This window comes from Cetorhinus maximus, chromosome X (genome assembly GCF_964194155.1).
Source record: "Cetorhinus maximus chromosome X, sCetMax3.hap1.1, whole genome shotgun sequence".
NCBI classification, from domain to species: domain Eukaryota; kingdom Metazoa; phylum Chordata; class Chondrichthyes; order Lamniformes; family Cetorhinidae; genus Cetorhinus; species Cetorhinus maximus.
In genome coordinates, this window is record NC_135917.1 from 15,726,245 (window position 1) to 15,753,438 (window position 27,194).

Below are 27,194 nucleotides of genomic sequence, written 5' to 3' on the forward strand. Positions count from 1 at the left end.
CCAGCATTTTTGGTGAGATTTTCTGGTCCCGCCCACTGGCGGGATTTACCACTGCCACCGAAGTCAATGGGCTTTTAGCTGGCTCGCCGCATCCGCTGTGGTGGGGCCAGAAAATCCCGGCCTTTATTAAAATGAAAGTTACTGAAGTCTGGTGATTTTTGTAACAAAAATTTTACAAGTTAGATTAGAGTCTGAAAAGATATGACACAAATGGAGCATGCTCAATATGGAAGGGCATGAGGATGACAGTAAAAACAAAATACATTTTTAAAATGGATTAAAGAGTTCCAATTTAACAGTCTGATCTGATAAATTAAAATTGAAATGCTAAATTATCCAAGGCATTTGAACTCACTGATGGACCAGGAGGACCCTGAGCACCCGTCTCACCATCTTTGCCAGGCAAACCCTATGGAGGGGAAAGAGAATTGGCATTTAGTATAAAATAATGAAACCAAAGCTGTAATATCTTAACATACAAATAGATTTTAGCGTTCTCTGTTAATCCTGTGAGGGCTGCACTTTAAAACACTCAGCACGAGCGATTGTCACTCAGGCTCACAGTGTACTGGTAGTTTAGTATACTCCGGCTTACTGTACTTAACTATATTGTCGATATATTATACTATCATATTCTATTATAGTGCTATATCATTACTATAGAATGCTTTGTTATAATCATGCTGCGCTATATATAATGTACCATAACATACTGTACATCATGTCATGCTACACCATACCATCTATATATTGTATATTGTGCGATGACATACTGTGCATATATTATACACATATACATACATGTAAATAATGTGTATTGCATATATTACATTAAGCTGTGTATATATTGTACTGCTGCATGCTATATCAAATCATATTGCACATATACCAAGCAGCACTATCCTTTGCATTATTATATTCTCGATTATATTGTGGATATACACATACAGCATTGTAAATAATGGGCAGTATTTGTCATATATATGCATACTGTACTGTATGTAATGTGGTGGGCTTGTATTTATATTCTGCATTGGCACTTAATGTCAGTACAGGCAATGTACACATGCCATAATTTATGTAATGTGGGACACTTAAAATGCATACAGACTATCATATAAAGGGAGGTGGTGGCATAGTGGTATTTTTGCTGGACTAGTATTCCAGAGGCCCAGGGTAATGCTCTGGGGACCTGCCACCACCTTCTCAAGGGCAATTAGGGATGGGCAATAAATGCTGGCTCTGCCAGCGATGCCCACATCCCACATGAATGAACAAAAAATGTATATATAATCTGGTATACTTGTTAGGTGCATAGATTGCACTGTATATAATGTGGAGATTTGCAATGCACATATAGATTGTACTGTATACAATTTCAGTCTCTTGTCATGTACATATTGTGGACTATAATGTGGGGTGCTCGTAATGTACATATACAGTACAATAATTAATGTGGAATGCTTGCAATATACATATATACTGTACTATATGAAATGTGGAGCATTGCTAATGTACATACACTGCATTATATATTTATAATATAGATATACTACACTGTATACACAGTGGAACACTTGTACATATATAGCATTATATATTATGTGGAGTGCTTGGTATTGTTAATATATACTTTACAATTTATAAGGTGTAATGCTTATAATACTGTATGCCTAGATACTGTATTGTCAATAATTTTCTTGTTCTTATACACTTATTGGGACCAATGAAACAGCTACTTTTAGGGGTCTGTCCTATGATGCTAGTAGAGATTGAGCCGAGATCAGAGGAACATGATACTATCATGAAGTTGTGTTATACTATGCAGGGTGCATTTACAGATCCTGCACTCTGAGCAGGATAACACACTGAAAGAGAGATTGTATTGGAGATAATGCAATGGCAGTGTAATGCCAGTTCTCCAGCCCATACTTCCTTTGAATCCAGCCCCAGCTGGGAATGTGTAATCATTGATTTTGCACTTATGTTCTTATTTTACACTGTAGCTCACCTTAAAACACTGTGTAAGAACAATACTAAATGGTGGCATTTTATTGTTCCGCTTTACACTGCACTAAACTGTATTATAATCTTCATTGATAATACACTATTTAACATTTATATGTTCCACTGCAACTCAGTAAAATTTTCCTGATGTAACAACGGGGTGAATTTTATGCCCACACCCCGCCCCCCGCTGGAATATTTGAAGGTGGGGGGTATGTAAAATAAGACTAGCCTGCCGCCTTCCACCCACCCCGCTCTGTCCCCCATGTTACAGGGAGGGCAGTAAGGCATCAGGCAGCATACCTGCCTTTAGGCCTACTGAGGTCCTTAATTGGACAATTAAATGCCACTGAAGGGCCTCATTCCATTTCCACTACAATTTTTCAGCCTGCAGGGGAAGGCAGAAAGAAGGCAAACAGATCAGCAGCTTTGACAGCATGGGCTGCTGTCAGGCAAGAAGTGAGGATACCTCCTTTGGTGGGGCTGGGAGAGGGGTCCCTGTGTCCATCAGGGATACCCCCCCAAAATGGTACCTCGCACTTTATTCCTCCTCGCTGGCCTCTCTAACACTGTCCCCCTCCCCGTCCTTCGCTGGGGTCTTGCAGCCGTGCCCACGCAAAATTCCCGGACTTACCCAAGTCTGGTATACATCTTCATTTCTTCTTTGGGACTGGTTGTAGTCCCAGCAGTGGCCTCTACGGGGGGAGTGGGGAGTTGCCAGTTAATCTCTCCACCCGTAAAATCTACCCCGACATTTCCCTTGAGTAGCATTTAATTGCCTTTAGTACATTTCCACATTGTTAAATAAAATTAGGCCATATGCTTTAGGTCATTAACCATTGTAAAAATAGACTGCATTGTAAGGAGTATTGGTGAATTCAGTATATCCATTCATCAATAAGATCCTTTGGAACTCATCCTGGATCAGCTGGTCTTTTCCAATGAACAGTGTGTCTTGCTATTTCCAATTGTGTACTCTTTGCATACATTAACTTTTGTCATGTGCAACAGAATATTATATTATGACAATATCATACAGCGCTGCTCTAGGCTAGTCAAGGTGTACATCACTGCTGACCATGGTATAACACCTGTCTAATGGATCATTTAAGAGTAATAGCTTTCATTTGTTAAATTACATTCATTCTGCAAAAGATCAGGTTACTTACCCTCAACCCAGGAGCACCAAGGAGACCCTTCTCACCAGCCTTGCCAGGCTCACCCTAGTGAAAAGAAAGAAAATAATGCCTTTATATTCAATATTGGCAGAACATTGGGTCAAATGGTTTTGCTTTATTTATAGGAAATCAGCTGAAACTATTAGTGAGTGAAGTGCAGCTATGCTGAAACAAGAGTATAGTATAACATTTGCAGAAACCATCAGAGTACAGTATAACACATGCAAAGCCTTTCGGCCTACAGTATAACACATGCAGAAACCAGAGTAGAGTACATGTTTTTCTTACAGTTGCACCCTTTGGTCCAGGGAAACCCATGACACCAGGCTGTCCCCTTGCACCCTGTGGACCAGGTGGGCCAGGGCGGCCATCTTCACCAGGGGCACCCTGCAGGCAAAATAGATAAAAGTGAACTTTCCTCATCATCTTCATAGAGCAGTTCATATTTATTTAATTCATTTTACAGTAACATATCCCTGTTAAATTGTACAAAGGAACCAACTAAAGAGTTCCTGAGAGAGGGAGATAAATCATTCTTAGAATTTGTGTTTCTTTTGAAATAATTTCTTAGTGGCTGCAAACTACTTGTACCTTTCTCTGCCTAGGAGAGCGAAATGGTCTGCTTCCTTTGCCTAGAAGAATGGGATGGCCTAAATCTTTTGGCAATCATACTCTTCGGTATTAAGGAGAATGGATTAGTCTGAATGACTTGGCACTCATATCCCCCTCTATATAGGAGAGTTGAATGGTCTGAATCCTTTTCTATCGCATGCCCTCTACCTATGAGGGTAGCATAATCTTAGTTTTCACATCTCTTTCTTTAGTTGGGAGCCAGTGCCATGACTGCCTCCATAGCACATCAATAGCACTCAGGTTGGCAGCAGGCACGATCAATTAAGCAAGGTGACTTAGACAAACCCAGATTCATTGCCTAGACAGATCCTAGAAAAGGACAGTAAAAAGTATGAGAACCTTTGGTTCAACTTACAGTAGCTCCAACTTTGCCTTGAGGACCAGCATCTCCAGGGCGACCAGTGAGACCCTAAACAAGAAACACACAAATGAAAAGTGTCAAAAGTCCATAAGATAAGAATATTCAGATTCTTTATTCACCATTAAGATATTTCTGTCATTAACGTAATAAGTAACAGTTGGTCACTGCTTAAGAAACTATTATCTCCAAAGATACTTTTTCCAAATTCCCTTTGGGAGTAGATGATAGAGTTGAGGTTATGGTTTTAAAGATTTACTGATGTATATGTTTTAAAAGGAGTGCACTCAGCAACAGTAAAAATTATGAGTTATTAAATGCGTTTTAACATTTCCCAGGCTCCATATAATGGACATTTCACTCGTCCTTCTCAAGGACAATTAGGGATGGGCAATAAATGCTGGCCTAGCCAGTGACGTGCACATCCAATGAATGAATGAAAAAAAAATCCAGTTCAGGGGGAGTTTTGATTTGCATAGCCAACCAGATAGAATTAAAAATAGTTATTTCATTAGGTATATTTAATCTACAGACATGGGGCCTCAGTCGCACTTGCTTGGTTTTGGTTACAATGTTTGGTTTAATTTTGGCCAGAACAGTGCCTTATTTATGAGTCTTGGAATACAAAGAATATTTTATGCATATTTACAAGGCTTTCATTGCCTAAGTCTATGTAACAAGCACAGTGAACCTGCACATATTGTTTCAAGCTGGGATCTGCCATTACTGTGTACAAATGTTTTTCTTTCTTGCAGTGCATGGGCGGAATCTTGTGGAGGCTATGGGGTCTCGGCCGCTGGAGAGACTCAACCCCAATCACCTCTTTTCAGGAAGGCCTGCTGCGCTGCAACTTGTGACACTGAGGCACTTGACAGGCCAGTGGCGGGCCTTTCCCTGGGATCAAGGACCTTGGGGGAGGGCAAAAGTTCCACCTGTTGAGAGCTGCCAGCCAATCAGAGGCCTGCAGCTCTTCTGTACTCAGTAGCGTCACCAAGGAGGTGGTGGCTGCTGCTGGTACACACCTACCTGAGGCCTGGGATAGAGGAGGGACCCGGGCACAGGTGAATGATGGCAGGAACAGGTCCCGGGTGAGGGGTTGGCAGCAATAGCAGGGGTTGGCTCTCCTCTTCCTGATGCCGGGTCCTTCGATCAGGTACTCAGTGTCTTTGAATGAAGGACCCCCCCGCCGAAGCCTGCAAGAAAACGCGCCAATTGTGGCTCAGCTATCTCTCAGGTGTAGCACTCCGCAAAATCTATAAGTCCTTTTGGGCATTCGCTGATGGCTTGCCCAGCTCTGAGCTGTTACCAGAACTGGGATTCAGCACCCTCCTTCTCTTGCTATCCAATGACAAAATACAATGGAATGCTATTAGGAGGTAGGACAATCCCAGCATCAATAGGGAGGAGGCAGTGGCATAGTGGTATTATCACTAGACTAGTAGCCTAGGGTAATGCCTTATCAGATAATTACCAAATTGAAGAATATTAAGTCTTGGGGGATTGAATATTTCTTAGTTCAGGAACCCAATCTGCCAAGCTCTATTCCCACAATATACCTTGGCCCAAGAGGTGAAAAGCTGGTGTGTGAACTTCTGGTGCTCCACTCCATTTATGAAATGGCTATTTAATGGTTATGTGATTCCTAATTTTAAAGTTGGAGGTGTATGTTTGAAGAAGAGGTTTTGAACAAATAAGCAAGTGTAAGAAGTGGAATATTGATACTGTGTTGTGTTATGTCTCTAATGTGGCATGAAAGGTATCAGGAACAGTTCATGCACATTTGAATAACAGAGGCTGTTTTCATAAAATTCTTGCTTACTCTTGCACCTGGCAGACCAGGTTCACCAGGGCGGCCAGGATCTCCATTAGCTCCTTTAGGACCATGAACACCAGGAGCGCCGCGCTCACCAGGGGCACCCTGCAATGGAAACCAAATATAAATTATTAGTTTGTTGAAAAAAATCTGAAACAATACATAGTTAAACTTATTTTCTTATACCCCTGGACAAGATACAAAAGGTTTCCCACAAGATAAACAATCCTTCTCTTTGTCTAGCCTCCAACCTCTCCTTCTCCACATTGTAATCTTTCTTCCTTGCTCCATATTGCTCCTCAACAAAAACCATTGCTTCTCTCTCTTACCCTCCTCAGCTCCAAGTGTACTGACGTATGAATTACTCCTCATCCCCACTGTGCTGAAATCAATATCTATTTCACTGCCTCCTATTCTAACTCATTCATTCCCTGGGATTCAAACTGCTTTCTCCTTACCCTCCTGAGTTCTTCCCTTCCTACAACAATCTGTTGGTTTTTAAAACTCCAGTTTGGTGTCATCAAACTACTACTTCTCCATTGAACTTGTTGCCTCTCCAACTCCTTCAGTTTCAGTAGTACTTTGCACTTTGGCAATGACCTTCTAGCCATCTTTCAAAATTTAAAAATAATGACTTTTGAAGTCAAATCCGAATTTGAGAAATATTTAAAAGCAGTTAGTAACTATCACTTGAATTTTTTATTTGTTCGTGGGATGTTAGCATCACTGGCTTGTCCAGCATTTATTGCCCATCCCTAATTGCCCTTGAGAAGGTGGTGGTGAGCTGCCTTCTTGAACCGCTGCAGTCCATGTGGTGTAGGTACACCCACAGTGCTGTTAGGAAAGGAATTCCAGGATTTTGTCCCAGTGACAGTGAAGGAACGGCCGATATATTTCCAAGTCAGGATGGTGAGTGGCTTGGAGGGGAACTTCCAGGTGGTGGTGCACATAAATAGTAAAAAGGTGGTAAAAGGTGGAGTTGGGATGATGAGGGACCAGAAAGGGAATTTACACATGGAAGCAGAGGGCATAACTGAGGTATTAAATGAATACTTTGCAACTGTCTTTACCATGAAGAAGATGCTACCCAGGCCATGGTGAAAGAGGAGGTCGTTCAGACACTAGAAAGGTTTAAAATTGAAAGGGAGGAGGTATTGAATAGACTATCTACACTTAAAGTTGATAAGGCACCAAGACTGGATGAGATGCACCCAAGGATACTGAGGGAAGTGAGGGTGGAAATTGCAGAGGCACTGACCATAATTTTTCAGTCTTCCTTAGACTCGAGGGACTGGAGAGCCAGGGGACTGGAGAATTGCGAATGTTACACCCTTGTTCATTAAATGGTGTAAGGGTAAGCCCAGAAACCACAAACCAGTCAGTTTAACTTCGAAGTGGGGAAACTTCGAGAAACAATAATTCAGAAAAAAATTAATAATCACATGGACAAATGTGGGTTAATCAAGGAAATCCAGTATGGATTTGTTAAGGGAAAATCATGTTTAACTAATGCTAGAATTTTTGAAGAGGTAACAGAGAGGGTTGATGAGGGAAATGCCGTTGATGTGGTGTATATGGATTTCCAAAAGGCATTTGATACAGTGTCGCACAACAGACTTGTGAGCAAAGTTGTAGCACATGGAATAAAAGGGAGCATAGCAACATGGATACAGAATTGGCTGAGTGACAGGAAACAGAGATTAGTGGTTAATGGACATTTGTTGGGCTGAAGGAAGGCTTATAGTGGAGTTCCCCAGGAGTCATTGTTGGAACTCTTGTTTTTCATGATATATATTAATGACCTAGACCTTAGTGTACAGGGCACAATTCAAAGTTTGTGGATGATACAAAACTCGGAAGCATTATGAACTGTGAGGAGGAGAGTGTCGAACTTCAAAAAGGACATAGACAAGTTGGTGGAATGGGCAGGCAGGTGGCAGATGAAGTTCAATGCAAAGAAAATGTGAGATGATTCATTTTGGTAAAAAGAACATGAAGAAACAATATAAAATAGGAGGTACAACTCTAAAGGGGGTGCAGGAGCAGAGTGACCTGGGCGTATGTGTGCATAAGTCATTGAAGGTGGCAGGACAGGTTGAGAGCACAGTTAATAAAGCATACAGTATCGTAGGCTTTATTTCTAGGGGCATAGAGTACAAGAGCAAGGAGGTTATATTGAACCTGTATACATCACTAGTTGGGTCTCAACTGCAGTATTGTGTCTAGTTCTGGGTGCCACATTTTAGGAAGGATGTTAAGGGGTTGGAGAGAGTGCAGAAAAGGTTCACGGGAATGGTTTCAGGGATGAGCAACTACAGTTATGAAGATAGATTGGAGAAATTAGGATTGTTTTCCTTACAGAACAGAAGGCAGGGAGATTTGATAGAGGTATTCAAAATCATGAGGGGTCTGGATAGGGTAGATAGGGAGAAACTGTTCCCATTTGTGAAAGACAATTTGCAATTGTCTCCGATTTTTGTGGTCCGGGATGAGGTTTCCGTTATTAAATGAAAAAAAAATCCATGGGCAGCATTTCTATCATGTATATGTTCAGGTGACTGATTGTGATGCTTGCACAATTGTTTCCTGGTTTAAAAAACTTTATTTAATGCTTTTCAGGTCTCTTCCCTCTTCCCGCTCCCACCCTGGCAGCGCTAAGCTTCTCAGTGCGTGCTCCACGCTGGCTGGATGTTAATTGGCCAGCCAGTGTGAAATCACGGTCGGCGGTCCTTTTCCCGGCCGCTCCCAGGCCTGCTGATCACGCCTGCCTGCCAGACCTAAAAATTTAGGCCTGTGATTCTGTGAAGAAGTTTTGGCTTCAAAGAACCAACCAATCAGGAGCCTTGGAGCCATGATCCATTGAATCTGAATTCCAAGTGCTCATGTTTAATTAATTAATGAATTACATTTCTTTCAAATTTTAAAAGGAACTGTAACTTTGACCTTAAACAATGTCACTCTCTGAACTGTGGTACCTACCTTAGGACCAGCAAGACCATCCTGACCTGGGAAACCACGGTTACCAGGAGCACCCTAGCAATGGAAACAAAAGTACTAATTAGACTACAGAGGCCACAATAAGAGGTTAATAAAACAAGTCTTCACAACTGAGATATAACACATACGCATACAATGTGCACTCCATAAAATCACACCATCTTTATGCAAGTCTCGCTATGGAAGTAAATAGTCTCACAGTGAGATCCCTAGAACAGAAATGAACCTAGCCATTAATTCAATTCCCATTTTGAATCAAAGGGCGGAATTTTACATCGGCGGGATGTTAAGGTCCCGCCGAAGTCAATGGACTTTTGAACGGCTCGCATTTTATGACACCCTCCCCCCCACTCTAATGGGGCTGTAAAATTCTGCCCAAAGTCATTTTCATTTGGATCTTTGTTTAAAATCTGACACTACTAAAATACATGAGAGGCCACAGTTTATGACCCTATACAGTGCTTGTGGTGTCACCCACAATCTCCAGGGATATAAACAACACCTCATGGCCTCTCATCATCATACAATAAAAACAGGACATGCTGGACTCTTTACAGAACTGAAATGCTAATCTTCTGTTCTCTTCCAGCTGTTGACAGAGTTATTGTGCATCTCTTGCATGTTCTGGTTTCATTTCAGATTTCCAGACTTTGCAATGTTGCCTTTTTATTTCTTCTCATGGCTATTGTCCATGCATCCTAAAATATATCTGCCCAGTTTGTACTACTTATAGGATCAAAACAAAGACACAGCTCACTTAATAGTGCTACATTTAATTATTACAGATAGACAATATAATACAGCATGGTCTGAGTATTGATCCTTTTATCTTTGATTTATAGTGGGTTGTTGAGTACAAAACTATTGGTTCAAATATCTTTCTCTTGAGTGCTTTGTGCTGGACTTTGTCAGTCTGGTCAATGTGATTTCCTAACAAGCCTAACATAACAATTTGGAGAATGGAGGGAACTCACTCTTTCGCCAGGAGGACCGTTTGGACCGGCAGCACCAGGTTCACCACGAGGCCCTCTCTTGCCTTCTTCACCAGCAGGGCCGGGAGCACCTTGAGGACCAGCAGGACCCTAAAGGAAGCATCCGGAAAAGGATGAGCACTTTCTAGTTATTCTGTGAGACTCATTCTAATTACATTTACAGAGCAATTAAAAACAATAGTGCAGACTTAAAATATAATTTAAAAATTTTAATGAATTATGACTATATTTCATATACAAAAATGGAAATTTTTTTTAGGAATCAGAAAAGGCCATTAGGCCCAATAAGCCAGTCTATTCCTGAAAGCTACCAACCTTCTCACCATATCCATCAATTATTTCTCTTTTTCCACATACAGTTACTTATCTCTTCAGTCATGCATCAATGTCCTCTCCTAATACTTCTATAATTCGATTATCCTTTGAATGTAAAAGTTTGACCTGACTTCCCCATATACTTCCTAACCTTTTTCATTTTTAATTTGTGTCCCCTGGTATTTTGGGTAGTATTTATTACTATTTGAATCAAAAAGGTTACCCATACTTTGAATGCTCAGCTAAAAATGCGTATCTTTCTTGATACTTACAAATTCTCCTTTCGGGCCTGCTTCTCCCTTGAATCCTGGGACTCCAGGCTCGCCCTGTCAGACAAAACAATTGTCAGGATTAGATGTTGGGGATTGATAACATGAAGTAGACCAGTGGTGCTCATAAACTGTAGCCTTTGGCAGACTTGCTGCTCCATGTAGTTTTGGGCCTCCTTTCAAGGCCTGCCAGCTAAAGGATGTTGCCAGAGCTTGGATTCAGGGCTGTTCCCTCTTCCCACTGTTGTCATCAATTTTTCAATTACAGTGCAACTCTGGATGTGAGAAATTTTCATTGTCCACTTGAATTGGAAATGCCCAGGAGTCATAGTCTAGATTCAATCCTTCCAAACTTGGGTCGCATCTGAAGACAGCATTTTGAGTGCTATAGCACTTTGGTGAAATACCAGTGGTTACATGTTGTCACTGGTGGGTTGGTAATTTAAGGGGATGAAGCAAACGTAATGTACAAATATAGCACATATTAAAGCGCACTGGTTCATGTTTCAGTCTTATTAATATACTCAATAGGCTGACTGATAGCGCTGCTTTCCTCTTCTTACTCTGCCATTATAGCAGACAAGAAGATGCAGGATTATTCCAACCTCCATACAGTTATTGAAAACTAATAATGTCAAAATAGAAATGTTTAATAGTTTTACTTTCTCTTCCTGCAGAGAAGCACTTGGCCTCCATTTGACAACTGCCCATAGTAGCACGATTGAGACAAGAAGCTCACAGTGCAAAGGATTGGTGCAACATTCCTTGTGAGTGATCCTTGAGAGACATTGGTTGGCATTGTGAAGTTTGGTTTAACTTTGTGTGGTGAAGTTTGGCATGATGAGATGTTTGGTAAAGTTTGATGTGGTATAATTTGGTGCAGTTTGCCATTATTAAGTTTGCAGTAGTTTGGCAATGAATAATTTATTACATTTTGGCATTTAGTCCCTCAAGCCTGTTCTATCATTCAATGAAATCATGGTTGATCTGTGACATAACTACCTATTCCCACCTTTGTCCCATATCCCTTAATACCTTTGGTTAACAATCAACCTCAGAGTTTGCATGTCACAATTTAGTATGGAAGGTGTGTAAAGTTTGGTGTACTTTTGGCACATAGCAGTTTGATATGATTTTGTGTGGTGATGTTTGGCATTATTTGATATGTAATTTTAACATGGGTTGAAGTTTGGTGTAGTTTGAAAAAGTCATGCAATGAAGGCATCTTTAAGTCATGTCATTTAGTTATAGTTTGCCATGATGACGTTTGGTGTGGTATGATGCAGTGTCCTTGTACTTTGTTACTAATATCATACAACCTGGCTGATTTCATTTATGTTATTTGTTCATATTGGCCAGAAATGTCCATAAAACTCCACTGAAAGTAGTGGAAGTTCCAGAAGATTCCAGTTGGGGGAAATGCGCAAGATGTATTTTCAATTACTTTGAAAATACATTTCATGTTTCATGACCATTCAGAAAGAAATTACACTCTTAAATGCTGAATATTTTTACTTACTTGTTGACCTTTAGGACCGAGAGGGCCGGTAGCACCTTGTGGGCCTGGAGGACCACGTGGACCAGGGAAACCGGGAGCACCAGCAATGCCAGGAGCACCCTAGGAGGAGAAGAAGAAAAGTTAGCATCAACCAATAGACTGGGCATTAGTAGAAGATACCAGGTCTTGTCAACACTAACTTTTAAGTAAAGTAAGTAATAAATGTAGGCTTCATATTCATGATCATGTTCCTTTGCTCTAAGATGGTGTATAAACATAGCAGGGATGGTCTTGTTAAAGTGCATTGTCTAAAAATCTAGTTGAAGGGCCAAGGCTCACAGTGTAGGGCATCAGCAAGGGAGTAAAGAATAGAAAAGAAACTGAAATAAGTGCTTGGGTGATGGCAAGTTTAGGTTTTAAAAGCTCATAGATTATACAAGTATGGGAAGACTGAGGACAGTAATGGTTCCACGGCATTGAGACTTAAAGGGTTGTGAATCTTTGTAATTCTCTACCCCAGAGAGCTGTGGATGCTCAGTTGTTGAGTATATTCAAGAGAGAGATTGATAGATTTTTGAATTCTAAGGAAATTATGAGATATGGGGATAGTGCAAGAAGGTGGAGTTGAAGGAGAAGATCAGCCCCAATCTTGTTGACTCGCAGAGCAGGCTCAAATGGCCTACTCCTGCTCCTATTTCTTATGTTCTCCTGGTCATTACTTGAAGGAAAATTCTCTGCATTCAGCAAACACCAAAGTGGCCCAATCAAGAAATGCTCCTTTAAAGGGCAGGATTTTTCAGCTGGCAGAGTTTCCCACCCCATCACTAAGAGTCGATGGGGAACCAATACCGGCTACCCCGCAGCTATTTAATGGTCGGAGGGACATTAGTGGATAAGGGTGAGACTTTTGCCCCCATTTGGGGAGGAAGTCCTGCCTTAGAAAGCTGCCGGCCATCTGTAGTCCCAGCAGCGCTAAGTTCAATCAGTGGACACTCCTAGGACTACAGCCAGTTCCCAAAGGAGAGGAGCTAACGGAGGCCAGACTGAAGGTGCATCTGGTGTATTGATAAGCCCTGGCTGACAGGCCCCAGAGAGGGGAGTGAAGGGGTTGGGGGGCTGGGGGGAGAGTTAAAGGAGAGTATGACCTTGGGGGTGTGTGGAGTGCCTTTGATAAAATACAGGGGATCCTCCCAAAGGAGTGACTCTCCATCACCTCCTTGCCCAACACCAGCCCTCGCAGATAAAGCTGCCAGGCTACCCACTCTACCTGGGTCTCCCCCTACCATGGGTAAAATACTGGCAGGAGTGGGATGAGGCACTTAAGTGGCCATTAATTGGCAACGTAAAGACCTCAATAGGCCCAAAGGCAGGCCAGCCACCTGACACCTCCACCATTCCGCCAGAAAATGGGAGACAGGTCCTGGGCATGTGGGTAGGCAGCGGGGAGGCCATGCGCTGCATTTTACGAACCCCCATCTTCAATGTCACCGGCAGGGGACCATAAGAGTCTGCCCTAAAATTCCCTTTACACAGGCAAACATTGTTTTCTTTGCTGTGCTTATTCTTGATATGATACTGTACAATTGCATTGTCCTCATGTCACTCCTAAGATTACACTGGGAATTATTGAAGATCGATATTTAGTTTGCTGGACAATGCTGTTGTAAATCAAAAAAGCTTGTCCTTATTATGATTGTCATGGGTCTGGAATTCTCCAGAATATTTAAAATCAGTTAGGATTAAATAGTTGCCAGATGAGAAAATTCAAACCTATTTTAATATTTAGTAATTTTGATTTATCATATATTTTTAATAATCAGTGAGACCAAGTAAACAATTGAGCTATACTTACAGCGGAACCTTTTGCTCCAGGAATACCATCAGTACCAGGGTTACCCTGTAAGAAGAGATAGAAGGGACAGACATCATTGTAACTCAGCAACATCTAAATAGCAAGACACAAATTGGCTTACATCTCTAAAATAAAATTTAAAAATGACAGGAGCTCATGTATTTCATTGAAGAACAGACTGTTGCACAATCATGAATTGGATTCCATATTTCATTAAACCTAGTTTACAATATTTAGGATCAGAAATCTACAGATTTAATTGGAAGTAAATTCAGAACAAATTTGCTCAGGAAGTTAAACTACTACAATTGGACTCAGTCTTTCTGGGCTACAATAAGGAAATATCTAAGGACTCTGTGAGCACAGGATCAAGCTAGCCATGACATTCTACCACTGTCAAATAGCCTGAAGATATTCAACAAATGAAGAATGGCTGCTTGTTATTCAATCTTTGATTGGCAACAGCCTACAAAGTCTTGTTAGTACTGTATTCCTGCAGATGGTGAGAAATTACAAAATATATGACTGGATGATGGATTTGATAACTTACGGGAGCTCCAGCAGGGCCTGGGGATCCAGGGCTACCCGACTCTCCTCTTGATCCCTGGGCACCCTCAGGACCACGAGCACCAGTTGGACCAGCTTCTCCCTGTGTGGAATAAAAAGGAAACAGATATTAGGACAATGTGCAGACCAGTGTGCCATTCTTTGCCGCAATCCAAAGATATGACAGATTCAATTAATTGCTTTGACCAATTCAATTGCATATTATAGGTAGTTGGCAGCTCCAACAATTTAAAATGATTGTTAAACTCTGCTTCGCTACAAGAAAGCTACTGTTGGAAATAAAGCAGTTGCTTCCCCAATGCTTGGGTTATGGGTAAGATGCAAATATCTGTACCCAGTGAGGGACAACACCACCTGTTAAGGTTTAATGGCCCACATTCAGAGTCACTGAATTAGTATACATTAAATAACGTTAATTTACAATGCTCTTAAGAATGACTCTTGAACTCCTCACTTGCCAAATCCTTAATGTCCCAAACCAATATGCCAAAAATGCTGAGTGACACAGGTAAGGGGCCATTCCCAAGATGCAGAATGCCACTGGAGATGGGTAAGATTAATCTCATGGTAAATTATGCCATCCGGCATGTTTAGTGACATGGATGAGGGGCACGGCCAGTAGTACGGACAAAGGTCATGGCCAATGGTATGGGTATGAACTATACTTAGTGATAAAGATATAGCCATGACCCATGGCATGGCTATAAGCTATGGTATGGGCAATGACCAGTGATATGGGTAAAGGTCATGGCCATTTGTATGGTTACAAGCCTTTCCAAGTTATAAGGGTAAGGTCATGACAAGTGGAATGGACAAAGGACATGCCCAGTGAAAAGGATATGGGGCACAACTATTGGTTGGGTACAAGTCACTCCAAATGATATAGCTAAAAGTCTTTACCAAAACATTTATGACTCATACCCAGTGGTAGCGGTACAGGTTATGATCAGGGGCAATGGAGCATGACCTGCAATATGGGTACTGGGCATGACAATAAATATGAGTATTGCAATGCCCAGAGGTGTTGGTTTGGGACATGTCTAGTGATTTTGGTATGCCCATGCCCGGTAGTATTGGTGCAGCCTATCTTCAGAGATCAGGATATGGCTGTGCCAAATTGTACTGGTATGGGATACCTCCAGTGATCTGAGTATGGCTATGCACAGTTGTATTGGTATGCAGAGTTCCCAGTGATTTGGGTATGTCTATGTCCAGTGGTAGTGGTATCAAGTATATCTAGGGATTTGGGTATGCTGTGCCCACTGGTGCTTCCTATGATTTGCATATAGTCATCCCAAGTATTTTTGGTATGACTATGCCCAGTGGTATTTGTATGTGGTATGCCTAATGATTTAGGTATGATTATGCCAAGTGGTATTGGTGTGGGGTACCTGAGCAGTCATAAATGGTGCTGAACATTGTGCAATCAACAGCAAACATCCTACTTCTGACCTTATGATGGAGGGGAGGTCACTGATGAAGCAGCTGAAGATGGTTGGGCCTAGTACACTACCCTGAGGAACTCCTGCAGTGATGTCTTGGGACTGACATGATTGACCTCCAATAACAACAACCATCTTCCAAGCCAGAGTTTTATAAAGGTTCCTCATAACTTGTACTCGATGCATTTGTACTCTATGCCACTATTTATAAAATCTAGGATACTGTATGCTTTATTAACCACACTCTCAACCTGTCCTGTCAGCTTCAATGATTTATACACATATACACCCAGGTCCCTCTGCTCCTGCACCCCATTTAGAATTGTATCCTTTATTTTGTATTGTCTCTCCACATTCTCCCTACCAAAACGTATTACTTCACACTTCTCTGTATCAAATTTTGTCTACCACATGTCTGCCCATTCCACCAGCCTGTCTATGTCCTCTTGAAGTTTAACACTATCCTCGTCACAGTTCACAATATTTCCACGTTTTGTGCCATCTAATTTTGAAATTGTGTCCTGTACTCCCAAGTCTAAGTTATTAATATATCAAGAAAAGCACTGGTACAACCTCTGGGGAATTCCACTGTATACCTTCCTCCAATCTGAGAAATAATTGTTCACCGTGACTCTATATTTCCTCTTACTCAGCCAACTTCATATCCATGCTGCCACTGTCCCTTTTATTCCATGGGCTTCAACTTGGCTGGAAAGCCTATTATTGGCACTTTATCAAACACCTTTTGGAAGTCTATACAGACCACATTACTTCATCAACCCTCTCTGTTACCTCTTCAAATACTTGATCAATTTCATTAAACACAATTTGTTTTTAACAAATCTGTATTGGTGTTCCTTAATTAATCCACATTCTTGCAAGTGAGTGTTAATTATGGTCTCGAAAAGGTGAATCAGAGGGTTGTGGGTTCATGTCCCACTCCTGGAAACCAAGAACTGTGATTGTACTCAAAAGAGTTGCAATCTGTGACTGTTGATAACTCGAAAGAGTATCACTGAGATTAAACTGACTGGCCTGTAGTTGCTGGGTTTGACTGTACCCAAATTATCTCCTCTTTAAAGGCAACTTATTGTTCCATTACAGTTCTGCCTACTAATCTTTAATGCCATTTTATCTAAACAGATCTGTTCTCAGCCCACTGAAATTGGTCCTCCCCCTCTGGATTTCTCCTTGTCCTTTTCCATAGCTAACCTAGACCCTATGTTCACTATCCCCTAAGTGGTCCCCTACTGGTACTTGATCCGCTTGACCCACCTCATTCCCCAGAACCAAATCCAGCAATTCCTCCTTCCTTGTTGGACTAGGAACATACCCATCTAGAAAATTTTCCTGAATACACTTCAGAAACTCTTATCTCTCTATGCCCTTCGTACTATTATCATCCTAGTCTATATTAAGATAATTAAAGTCCCATACTAAACTATAGTTTCTCGCCTTACTGTAATTTTCCCCAAAAAATCCCAACTTCCTTAACCTTTCCTCATAACCTAAATTCCTAATAATCAACATCATTTTTGTGATGGCGTTTGCACCTTTTCAAGAGCAATGATGTCCACTCTGTGATTACCTGGTAAGAATGGCACAAGCTACTCCAGATGGGGTCTAATTGGCACCTTACACAGCAGAGAGATGTATCTGTCAAACTTTAGTTAGGAAAAAACACAAACGCTTGCATCAAGCCTGAACAAAGCAGCAGTTCAAGACATTTCCAGAACCCTTAGTTATATTTAAATAGGAACATTAAATCAAATATATTCTTGGATCAAGTTTGCTCTTGAGCAACATGAGGACACTGAATTGAAATTAAGAATAATGTTCAGATGCAGCCTGGTTTATTGGGAAAATTCTCTTCTTTAATCTGTGTTGCATTTTTGGATCATTTACTGTGAAGTAGTTTTATATAAAAAGGAACTTTCCATCTTAATTTTGAATTTTGGTCAAGGGTCACGGCAGGATGTGTTGGAAGTAAGGTGTACTAGATTAACTCTGGGTCATGGGCAAAAGAGGAATCAGTTTTCCCAAATTTATACAAACCAGTACTAGAGAAAGCTATTTGGGTTATGGCAATAGGTCATAGGTTCAAATTCCACTTTCACAAATTGTAAAATTAAAAACATCTTTGTAGTCTGTGGGCTGGCACCAGAAAAATTATCACAAAAATTTCTAGATTGTCATAAAAACCCAACTGGTTCACTAATCTCCTTCAGGGGAAGGAAACCTGCCATCTCTACCAAGACTGGTCTAATCGTGACTCTGGTTCCCCACTGTGATTGACTCTTAATGTCCTCAGGTCAACTAGGGGTAGGCAATGAATACAGTGTAACCCAGAATCCCAAGAACAAAATTTTTAAAATGTGCCTGCATTTATATTGCAGTATATCACACCATATAAAGTGCTTTGAATAGTGAATCATTTTTGAAGTGTGCCAGTAATGTCCTACAAAAACAACAATGAGATGAATGACCAGTAAATTGATTGTTTCATCATCTTTAGTTGAGGGAGGAACATCAGCCAGCAATCAAAATATGGTGAATTGTTTAATGGGCACCTATGGCCAGTTTTGATGACAAAGAATGTGGCTTATTAAGGGAGAAAAATCTCCCTAAGTAGTAGCACACCTTGTACCTAGTTGTTCTGTGGATGCTGAATTCAAAGCCCTGCTTTGCCTAACTTGTGGACAATGTTACATTTGCAGTTTTGGATCACAGGAGAGCAATATCTGAGTGTGAGCTCATTGTGCCAAAACTGACAATTTTATTCGGACAGAAGAATTGAAATAAAATAACGGAGCCAATTTCAACGATTGTGTTGAAATAATGGGACTTAAAGATTTAAATTCAGGTTCAAATTTATGCCATAAGATTTCTCTTTTTGGCTCTGTTTTCAACCTCACCCCTGCCTCAGCTCATCTGCTGTTGAAACTCTAATTTATACCTTTGTTAACTTTAGACTTGACTATTGCAACTCACTACTGCTGGTCTCCCATATTCTACCTTCTGTAAACATTGTAAACTTGAGGTCATCGAAAGCTCTGCTGTCTGTTGTAATTCACAGCAAGTCCTGTTCCCCATCACCCCTCTGCTTTCTGAACTACACTGGCTTCCAGTCAAGCAATGTCTTGATTTTAAAATTCTTATCCTTGTTTTCAAATCCCTCCATGGCCTCATTCTTCCCTATCTCTGTAAAATCTCCTCCAGCCCCACAACCCTCCCTATCTCTGTAATCTCCTCCAAACCCACAACCCTCCCAGATCTCTGCACTCCTCTAATTCCGGCCTCTTGATCATCTTTGATTTTAATCGCTCCACCATTGGTGGCCGTGCCTTCAGCTGCCTGGGCCCCAAGCTCTGGAATCCCCTCCCTACACCTCTCCGCCTCTCTACCTCACTTTCCTCCTTTAAAACACTCCTTAAAACCTACCTCTTTGACCAAGCTTTTAATTATTTGACCTAATATCTCCTTATTTGGCTTGGTGTCATATTTTGTTTGTTTTATATCACTCCTGTGAAGCACCTTAGAATGTTTGATCACATGGTGCTGTATAAATATAAGTTGTTGTAAGTAGATAGTTTTGTGCAGAACACACATTTCTATCTAGATCAATTGGTATTTCAAATCATGTCTGTTTTCATTTGGGCCTTGTTGCATAAAGAAACAAGCCAGAAAAAATGGCAAGGACAGGGATTATGTTCAGGCTAAATAAAACACAAACCATGTGGGGCCTTCTAGTACTGACCACGCACTGTCTGGGCCAGGTTAAAGGATAATGGGTAAGTTATCTGATGGAAAAATTAACCTTTTTTTTCAGAATTGACTGGCCAGTCTTTCAGAATAATAGCATTTTGAAAGTCTTTTAGAGTATGTACTTCAACCTACATAGGGGTTTAAACTATGAACCAGGTCCAATCAAGTATGCCTATCCTGCAGGTGCATATGAATAAATCATACTTGTTAGTCTGTATCTCCAGCTCCTTACACATCATAGACATGTAAAAGAATGTTGCCTGTGGCCTCAAATTCTCTGTGTACCGCTCTCGGTGACCTCCAAGCTCAAAGACTTGCTTTATTTAATCAACTCGTGGCTCTCGGAAGCTGGAATTCCTGCCCTACTTGTTATCCTGCCAAGACTCTCTCTAACTTTCTTTCTGTCTTTCACTCTTCTGGACTGTAAAGGAGAGGGTGGGTGAGGGGAAAGAAGGGGCCTCTACATCTCTTCATATTCAGAGCAGCCCTCAGAGAGGAATGTCATTAGAATTGCTGCTTATTCAGGCTGTCAGCAGTACGGGACAGGTTCAGAGATAATCTCCCGCGGCCTCCACTCACCTTAGAACCTGGAGCGCCTGGGAAACCGGGAGCACCAGCAGGACCAACTGGACCCTGAGGGGAAAAAAATATGGCAAAGATTTAATCAACAAGAGTGGAGTAGAAGACAAAACCAACATCTGAAAAGAATTAGCCAGTGTTAAGAAACAACACAAAAAGATTTATTTTTATCTTTAACAACCTAAAAGGGTACTGAGTGGCAGTGGATTATAGTGTTCCAATCTAAAAAAAACTGGGGGAAAACTAACTTAAAAATCTTTGTTTTAACCTATGAGTTTTGAACTATACCTTATTATCTGAGCTGGATAAAGCTTTAATAAATGCTATATTGCAATGAGCAATTAACAATTAACCAAATAATTGGATTTTAACAGTGCTACATTTTGTCTTTGCAAAATCAACAAAGATGGTAAAAATGAACTAGATTTTAGTGAAATGGTCAGAGTGAGTAAAAAAAAAAGTGATTTGTACTTTTTTGATTAAATTTTTGACAGGAGTTCTACACCTGGATATGTGTATAAAACCTATATTTAATCTGAGATACTTACAGGAGGACCAGCTGGACCAGGCAGACCATCATTACCACGGGCTCCCTGTGAAATAAAGAGGCAGGGTCAGCACGACAGATCAGCACGAATACAAAATTGCATTGTCTAATTACTTTGAAGATCAAATTAGCTGTAAAGTGCATGAGATTTGACTGTGTAATTGTGCAATAGATGCAGCAAGAATCTGTATCAGCATTATTGGAGAAGAGATATTCTACTGTTTACTATATTAAATTGCAATCAGAATTTTACAGCACAGGAGGAGGCCATTCAGCCCATTATTCCTTTGCTGGCTCCCTGAAAGAGCTCTCCCTTTAATCCCATTTGACTGCCCATTTCCCAATTGTCCCATTGCCTCTCTGCCAGTTCTCTGAAAGAACTCTTCCCTTGGCCCCATTCCCTGGTCTTTTCCCTACCAACTTAAACTGCATTTGTTCTGGATTTAAGACAAAGGCCGGAATTTTCCAGGGACCGGCGAGCCATTGAAATCTCCATTCACATCGGTGGGACTGGAAGATCCCGCCGGCGTGAGGGGCTGGAAAATTCTGGCCAAAGTTTCTAAGCTGATTTAAATCTGTGATTCTGCATGAATGTGAAATGGATGGCATGTATCGGGTGATTTCTGCTGTGAGTTTGCTGTGTAAGTTAGAAATCAGTGCTTGGCATTTATATTAATACAGTCTGAAGGTTGGTGTTCTACTTACAGCTGAACCAGGAGGTCCAGGACGGCCTCTCTCACCAGGCAGACCACGTGGACCCTGCAAAGTAAAGAGAGCAGCTCCTTTGAGTCTTACAACTTAAAATTTTGTGCTGGTCATCACAACAACTGATGAAGTTTTAATTTTGATGTAATTTATTAAATATTTCAACATGATAATGCATATTATCAACACAATTAAATTATGCAAAATGATAAAAAGAATTATAGCTAGCTCCTTGCAATTTTATGAAGAACAATTCTTGGAGTTAAGTGGGAAATTCAGACTCACCATGGGACCAGGAGCTCCGTTCTCTCCAGCAGCACCTGCTTCACCCTGTTTGGAAAAAGCAGAGGTGACTATTTAGAGAATGGTCAGTGGGCAAACTGTAGCAAAAGAACAGAAGATTCAGTAACATTCATGAATGACTATCCCTCCATTATGGAGTGGATGTCTGATTTTAGGCTTAAAATTGTCAGCTGCTTACTTTGTGATTTCTGACTTCATCCCAACTACCATTGTAATGATAAACAACTATCCCACTGCACTCCCCCCACCCCCCCACCACACAACTGTCTCTAACCAGCCCTGCCCCCGCAACTCCTGAAACAACCACTAAAGACAGGGCTGGTCATCTTCTGCCTTTCATCATCTCCCGTCTTGTTATGAAACCCCTCCCTTATGGTTGCCTGGGATATGCCACCTCCCCCCAATATCTGCCTCCAAAACCTCATCCCAAATGTTTTATAGTTTACCCCAGATATTACTGAATATTTCGTTTCAGAGGTGGAGATTCCTTAGCCCAGTGCATGTTCAGCTTCATTCTCTTGAAGAGCGAATTGATTTTCTGTTTTGCATATTCCAAAGTATGCTGATTTTAAACAATCATCTTTAATTTTGGCTTGTGGCTACAGATTTAACAGTTGAGATTTATGGAAGGACAGAGCCTAATGTTACAAGCTTCTATCAGTTCGTGATTCTGAAGCACTCACGAATGTTAAAATTACTTTAGTCTTTTCAGATGTCTACCTCTGTCGAGGAGTGAAATGTTGTGATGCTATACAGCTCACTTGCTACAGCACTAAGAATGGTGAGACCACCGTTAAAGGGACCAGGAGGTCTGTAATGTGCAGCAAAGTTCATTTGTACACAGCTCTGAAAGAGTTCTTCTGATACCTAACTATTGGGGGTAGGTGGGGTGGGGTGGGGTGCTTGAAGTAGAGAGGTGATCAAATATAGGTCCTCTCCCTCATCCTAGAGAGTTCTCTTGCCTCCTCATGCAGCAGTTCCTTTACCACCGCCTTAGCATTAGCCTCCTTGTACGTTCAATAAAGGTAAAAGGAAGTGAAACCCTCCAAGATCCCAAGCCCCGCCTCCTCACCATCATTTAAGTGTAGCAGGGAAGGCATCCCACATCCATTGTGGGGGAGAAAGTTAGGATGTAAGTCTTGGGGGTGGGAATTCAGCCTCACTGTACTATTTTCCTCTATGCACTGCTCCAGGATTACTAGAAAACAAGCAGATTCATAGAGGAAAGTTCAGGCCACAGTACGTGTCAGTGTCAATTTCAGGCACGACCTTGAATATGGGCTAGAAAGACTAACGTGTTTCAATGTAAGCACACCCCTCACCGGGATATTCTAGCACAGGTCTATCCCAGATGAAGGCATTGCATCACAGGTTTTTTCCTGATGGGATATTTCAGTATAGTCTTATCCCAGGCTGATTTTGTTTTTACAAATAGACTACAAAATGCTTACACAGGCCTGGCCCAAACGCAAGTATTTCTACATAGTCTTGTCCCAACATGATACATTTCTGTACAGGCCTATCCCACACTGGAATCAATCCAATCCCAAATTGGTATATTTCTGTATAGTTTTATCCCAAACTGGTACATTTCTGCACACAGGCCTGTCTCATGCTGGAATATTTCTGTTCAGAGAGGAGTTCTAGAAGGTAGAAGTTTCGAAGTTTTGAGGTTGACTGCACAGTTACACTTTAATGAAACACTGATGGATCTTCTGTACCTTTACGCCTACAGCACCGGCTTCACCTTTAGCACCATCAAGACCTGGGTAACCCTGTTGGGTAAAAACAAAACAATATATAAGATTAAAATCGTATATTTAATTAAATAAAGGCAATAAAGAACATGGCTTTGTATTATTGAATATTTTTAACAAAAGATTAACGTGTCACAAACTAGTGTGATAACTGAGGTACTGACCCTGTGACCTTTGACACCTGGAAGACCTGGAGTTCCTGGGAAACCACGAGCACCCTGGGAAAATAAAGGTGAAAAGGAGACTGAGATACAGGTTCAGCAAAATTATCGTAAATTATGTGGATAATCATTTTATTTTATAAAGACACTGAATGTTCCCTTCATTTCTGCATAGGACCAATATGCAGGTTTTTAATTTTGTATCATGAGAAGGAAAATAATATGTGTTCATGCCACAAAATAATTCATTAATTTTTGCAGCAAAATATTCCCAATACTTACTTTCAGGCACTTGTTATTAATATATGACACAGATTGTTTCTAAAGGGTTTGATCTGTAGCCATTGGATAGGCCCTTAATATCATATCATATATACTGGATTGTAGTTGTCTGTCCTTCATGTTAATGTTGTAATACTGTCCTGTAGTAACTATTAGGCTCTTAGCATAAGGCTACAAGGTTACATGCTACAGATACTGGTTTGTAGTTACAAAATTGCTCAGGCCTGTATTGATTGCTGGGTGCTAAGTGTAATACAACGTGTACTGATTTGTCGTTACATGCCTTCATAAACTGTTCTGGAGCGGCTGACAGACCTTTCATGTGAATGCTGTAATACTGACCAATATTAATTCACAGTGTAAGTGCTGTAATACAGGTTTGTAATTATTGGCCTTGCTTGTAACTACTGACAGTACTTTCATGTAAGGTTCAAAATGTGGAATAGAATTATAACTGGAATGGAAGAACATACATTGGAGACTATGAATAGAATAGAAATGTTTGCCTGGATTATGGAAGAGTAATATTAGAGAACTGAATAGGCTTATTCTTTGCATCCATGGGGACTGTGCTAATAATGGAATTAGTGCAGTTTGAAGAGCTCCTTTAGAAAACTAAAGTTACTTGGACATTTCTAACCTACAGGATTGGATTAATCCTAGCTCAACAGAATTTATTTCTATTTCTTGTGTATCATTTATGATTTCTATATTTCATTTTTTTTAACATCTGGATACTTGTTCGTTGTGTTCTAGTTTGAGAGCAAAATACTGATTGCACAGGCAATCAAGCCTGTGAACTAGCATAATGCCTGTTGTGTCAGCTTGAAAGGTTTAGCATAAGTAGGTATTTGTATTACTTCAATCAGAGACGTTGCTGTACCTGTGGCCCTGGGGGTCCGCGTTCACCTGCTTTTCCGGGTTTTCCAGACTCACCCTGTGGGATAAATAGAATCACCTTGTTAGCCCTATTTGTGTTACCATGCAGTACTGTCTAAATCTCGTTAAAGACATGGCAATTGAAACTATTAATTGACTGAAGAGAACTTACGTCATCACCAGGTTTACCAGCAGGTCCAGGAGGACCACGGGGACCCATGGGACCCTGCAACAGAGAAACAATCATTTACAACAGAGAATCACAAAAGTCCATTTAACCTAGAACCAGGAAGTGACATTCCCCTTCCCCTACCCTCCTCCAAATGGAAGCTGTCAAACTGCCATGTGAGTGATGACATCCAAACTGAATGAATAGCCACAGAAAGGTATAACAAATACAAGTTTCCCATTATACACGTTCAGATGCTATCAATTGCAGGTTCCCAGCTGCGGTCACTACTCAAACCCCAACCCTCCCACACTGACTGAGCACAGATTCAGATTGAAGTTGGGTCCTTCTTGGTCTGTACGGTTCACCTACTCATTAGACATAGTCTTTGAGCTCAGAAGAATCCGATTTTTTTTAAAAACATGTCTTTAAACATTGCAGCACTTAAATGTTCAAGCTTATACCACAGTAAAGAATGTACTAGGTCATTATTCCTTCTTTATGATCTGGAGCTGAGATTCTTAGATTAATTCTTAAGGCCTGATTTTAGTGAATGGTTTTTGTGTGAATTAAAATCGGGCCCGTATTAGAGTCTACAAAGAAATGGATTTAGTCATGTTCCCCTGGGTACTTACAGCAGCACCAGATTCACCGGGTTCTCCAGGCGATCCTTGGAAACCTTGAGGTCCCTGTCAACAGAACAAAGCCATTAATTGACAACTCTCAGGAGGACTAAAATGCCTCAATTTACAGGACATTCTTCTATCTTGTACGTAATCCTCTTCAAATAGTCCTGTGCTATGTTCATTAAGTTAGTCATCAAACATTAACTATAAAAAGAGGGTCAGATAGTTAATACTTACGGGAGCACCTGTGGGTCCTGGGGGTCCTCTGGGTCCCATGGGGCCCTGTAAATGAAATACAGAATCAGTTAGAGGTGGTATGTATCTGTAATTATGGACATATGGGGAAAAATTTTACATCCCGCAGGTCCGGCCCAATCGGGCATAAAATATTGTGTGATGACATCGGGTAAGCGTCCCAACATCATCGTGCACTCGCGCGATATTTTGGTTGGCGGGCGGGCACGAGAGTTGGCAGAGGGCTATTAAGTCCATTAATCAATTAATTAAGTCGTATTTTTCGCTGCCGTCCAACCTTAAAGGTTGGTGGGTGGGCAAATCGGCCAAGTGGCCTTTGGATTTTTTAGGAAACCTCATCCATGGGCGGGATGAGGTTTCCAACAGTAAATAAAAAGAATTTAAAATATTTAAAATTTTTAAACATAATTTTTAATATGTCCCTATTCATGTGACTAAGTCACATGTGGGGACATGTTTCCCTTACTCTTAAAATCTTTATTTTTGATTGTAAAATTCTTCAGTTCTCTGAGGCAGCTCTGTGCCTATAGGGAGTTTTCAGTGCGCGCTCCCCCGTACATGCGCTGACTTTAGCGCTCACCCTACTCCCACCCCCACCCGGCAGCGCTGAGGTTCTCAGTAAGCATTTCACGCTGGCTGGCCGTTAATAGGCCATCCAGTGTGAAATCGCAGTCAGGGCCTGATTGTAGGCGGCAGTCTGTTTTGCGGCCGCTCCTGGGCCCGCCCGCCTGATGAAGGGAAAACCCTGTACATGGTTTATTAAGCATAGGTAAGTAGTAGTTTTGTATAGGTATGTGAGCGGTTGTGTACAGATCTGGAGGTAAGGTACTCATGAGCATGGGGCTAGTTGTGCATGGCGTATAATGCTAGTTGTAAATGGATCTGGGGTTTTATATGTATGACACTATTTATACACAGATGTGGGATTAATTCTGCTAATTGTATAAATTAAGGTTAAGTGTCTACAGATGGGGGAACCCGAGGAATGCCTGGGGAACAGTTAACAGGTGATTCAGGGGTGACTCAAGTTATCATTATGCAATAAACTGCCCAAAGCAGAACAGGTTTCTTGAAGTGATGCATGACACAGAGAATTCGGAGGCTGAAGATGATAATAATAATCAGATCAGTCTGAAGGAATTGTACTAGTCACAAGAAGCTTTAGTCTGATGACGAATGTATTAGTTGTTGATTCATTTAATTGTGTGGTGTTAGACAATGGTTGCACCTCAACAGTGTGTGGAA

At 41.1% G+C, this 27,194-nt stretch overlaps 1 protein-coding gene across 1 annotated transcript in view; it reads right to left on the reverse strand.

Moving 5' to 3' along the window:
* LOC144672611 (uncharacterized) overlaps nt 1–27,194 on the reverse strand; it is an 89,945-nt gene that overhangs the window by 40,566 nt on the left and 22,185 nt on the right. The window contains exons 9-29 of the mRNA XM_078534430.1: nt 25,932–25,976; nt 25,704–25,757; nt 25,072–25,125; nt 24,904–24,957; nt 23,742–23,795; nt 23,542–23,595; nt 21,803–21,847; nt 21,518–21,571; nt 20,814–20,858; nt 20,266–20,319; nt 14,463–14,561; nt 13,913–13,957; nt 12,082–12,180; nt 10,566–10,619; nt 9,961–10,068; nt 8,969–9,022; nt 5,996–6,094; nt 4,174–4,227; nt 3,474–3,572; nt 3,177–3,230; nt 356–409 (exon numbers count right to left, since the gene is read on the reverse strand). Of these exons, the coding sequence (XP_078390556.1) occupies nt 356–409; nt 3,177–3,230; nt 3,474–3,572; nt 4,174–4,227; nt 5,996–6,094; nt 8,969–9,022; nt 9,961–10,068; nt 10,566–10,619; nt 12,082–12,180; nt 13,913–13,957; nt 14,463–14,561; nt 20,266–20,319; nt 20,814–20,858; nt 21,518–21,571; nt 21,803–21,847; nt 23,542–23,595; nt 23,742–23,795; nt 24,904–24,957; nt 25,072–25,125; nt 25,704–25,757; nt 25,932–25,976 (1,332 nt within the window). The remainder of the gene's footprint in view (nt 1–355; nt 410–3,176; nt 3,231–3,473; nt 3,573–4,173; nt 4,228–5,995; nt 6,095–8,968; nt 9,023–9,960; nt 10,069–10,565; nt 10,620–12,081; nt 12,181–13,912; nt 13,958–14,462; nt 14,562–20,265; nt 20,320–20,813; nt 20,859–21,517; nt 21,572–21,802; nt 21,848–23,541; nt 23,596–23,741; nt 23,796–24,903; nt 24,958–25,071; nt 25,126–25,703; nt 25,758–25,931; nt 25,977–27,194) is intronic.